The sequence below is a fragment of the Penaeus japonicus genome, unplaced genomic scaffold, assembly GCF_977035675.1.
Source record: "Penaeus japonicus unplaced genomic scaffold, GWHDUDI00000001_assembly GWHDUDI00000022, whole genome shotgun sequence".
Lineage (NCBI taxonomy): Eukaryota > Metazoa > Arthropoda > Malacostraca > Decapoda > Penaeidae > Penaeus > Penaeus japonicus.
In genome coordinates this window covers 37097090-37099589 of record NW_028234424.1, presented here as the reverse complement: position 1 = coordinate 37099589, position 2500 = coordinate 37097090, and the positions used below count along the sequence as shown (strand labels likewise).

General features: G+C 36.4%; 1 protein-coding gene across 3 annotated transcripts in view; it reads right to left on the bottom strand.

Annotated features, from left to right (window-relative positions):
• The window catches only part of Set (NAP domain-containing protein SET), a 10369-nt gene that overhangs the window by 1121 nt on the left and 6748 nt on the right, over positions 1 to 2500 (bottom strand). For 2 of the 3 annotated variants that reach the window (XM_086549859.1, XM_043037222.2), the window contains 4 exons: positions 2337 to 2449; positions 2073 to 2149; positions 1128 to 1312; positions 709 to 907 (listed from right to left, as the gene is read on the bottom strand). In XM_086549859.1, the coding sequence (XP_086405985.1) occupies positions 709 to 907; positions 1128 to 1312; positions 2073 to 2149; positions 2337 to 2449 (574 nt within the window). The remainder of the gene's footprint in view (positions 1 to 708; positions 908 to 1127; positions 1313 to 2072; positions 2150 to 2336; positions 2450 to 2500) is intronic. The other variant, XM_043037231.2, reaches the window with a different exon arrangement.

Below are 2500 nucleotides of genomic sequence, written 5' to 3'. Positions count from 1 at the left end.
CCCATTGCGTATGGGTGTCATGATATACATGTCGGCACCGATTAGGCCTAAAAGTTGAGTGTCAATGCGTACATAATGCGACAACGGGATCTGTTGAAACGTGCTATAACAGCACTAGCTCCAGAGCTACAGGATTCCAAAGTCAGCCTAAACCTGCATTTTATGATGGATTTATGGAAAAATATTGTTTGGGATAGTCTGCGCTACCCGGAGGGCGGAGAAAACCCTTTCCCTGTTTAATTTTTAGCCAGTGCCATTAGTGTCGTAGACCGCCCATCCTGACGACCAGTTAGGTCAAGTCTTAGACTTATGGTATGAAATGTAAGCCTAAATATGATATATTAGCAGTGATACTAACTGGCATATGGTATAATAGGTCATAATAAGTGAAAGGATAAATAACTTGTACTTTCAACAATAAGAAAAATGCAGTATGAAAAGTGATATGCCCCTATGAAAGGCCTGTCATGGAAGGATTCAAGTTATCAATCTATATTTTACTTATCTCTTAATGTATCTATCAATCTGAACCCCCTACAGAAGCACCATGATATGTGTGAACATAGGCAAGCAGGTAATAGTATTGATAACATTCACTATGAGTTCTGACAAGAGGGAACTGAACCAGAATGATGGAATTTGTCTTTAATAACTACTATATCAATTATACTCTCAAAAGTTTAGTTCAGGCATGCCTACTTGTCTTACCTTCCCCATGTACTTCCTCCTCCTCTTCTACACCCTCGTCATCAACTTCCTCGATCTCTTCTTCAACCACTACAACAGAATCATCAACTTCTTCGTCTTCTAATTCTTCTTCGTCATCGTCACCTTCTCCATTCTCTACTTCAATGTCAGGAACCAAGAAATACTGCAGGGGGTTTGGCCACATGTCGTCCTTAATTACCTGTGAAACAGAAAAATGATCTTTATCTTGCAAAACTAGTAATATGAAAATAATAAATAAAATGGCATGTCAACTCGATGATGACAATAACCAACACACAAATAAAATATATACATTGAGTACAACTACTATTTTCTTGGATAGAAAGAGAAAAGAAAAGAAAGAGAGAGAAATCAACTAATTAAAAACATTCTTGTAAATGAACAGCAAGTACACATACCTCTGCAATCTCATCAGCTGAAGGGTCGCCGTGATCAGTAAACCAGGAGAAGAATGAACGAAGCTCCAAGTTACGTTTCCGTCCTGTTCCGCCTTTTTCTCCCTGCTGCACCCTCTGTCTAAACCGCTCTAATAGGTTGTGCCCATCCTTCCATTTAACCTCAGTTGATTTTGAGGCAGGGTCACCTGAAAAGGGTTAACAATACACTATCACCATAAAAATGAAAAGGTAATGCAAATGGTAAATGCAAAATGGGTAAAATCTACAATATAAACTTCATTTGAAATATGACATTCTGTTGTTATGTAAAGATTAAGTGGTCTTTTACTCAAGATCTTTATTAAAATCAATCGTTGCTCCATATAAATGTGTAACTTTTTTGACACGAGGTAACAAAATGACAACCTCAGGATTTTTAAATATTACATAAGGCCCCTCTCAACCAGTTAACATATGAGATATCTCTGAAACCATAAATAATAAAAAGAGAATTTCCCTGGATCTGCAATACCTCCGAGCCAGTGGGTCAACTTCTAGCATGATGCCAACATCAGGCAATGGGAAAGAGTAAAGACACCATATAGAAGGTTCAAAATAAATACTGACAAGAAATGTGTGATATAATGCAATCATAACTATCTTTCCATTATACAAATATTTCCAAAATGGTAATTCAACTTCTTATATTCTAATGAAAGCTTTTACTGAATGCTTAGCTAACTTCAAAAAGAAACTTCCCATTAGCTTTCTTCAAATACAATCATTGGCAAGTAATCTATCACTACCCTCTTACTGTTCCAGATCAATTTCCTCCATAAATAATTATCTTGACCATAGAACATTTCTTGGTTGCAAGAAAGGCAGACTGAAATCTCTCATCAAAGACATGATGGCAAAGTAATCTCAGTCTACGCAAGACTGGTGAATCTGTCTATGAAAACTCACCTGTAGAGCCCAGATGGAATTCTTTTGTCAGAACATCATTTTCAAAGTAAGGATTTTCATCAAAATAGAATTTGATTCTGTTGAAGGAGATAAAGTGTGAATTAATAAAACAATGTATTTCCTTGGAACCATGACCATCAATATTTCTTTTTAAAAGAAACTATGGCAAGTAATACTTTCCACACACAAGCAACATAAAATGGCCATGATCTGGCTGAGCAAATGTGAATATTTCAAATTTATACAAACAAAACCTAAACTAACCTATACCCAGATTTGATGTCGTCAAACTCCTCCACATCTAACTTGGTGAGATAATGTAGACATTCTTCTTCCTCCTCTTCTAAGATGGCTGAAATCTGAGGGTGGTTAACGAACTGGACCCCAGTTAAGGAAAATGCAATTTTGTGAATGAACTCTTATAATCT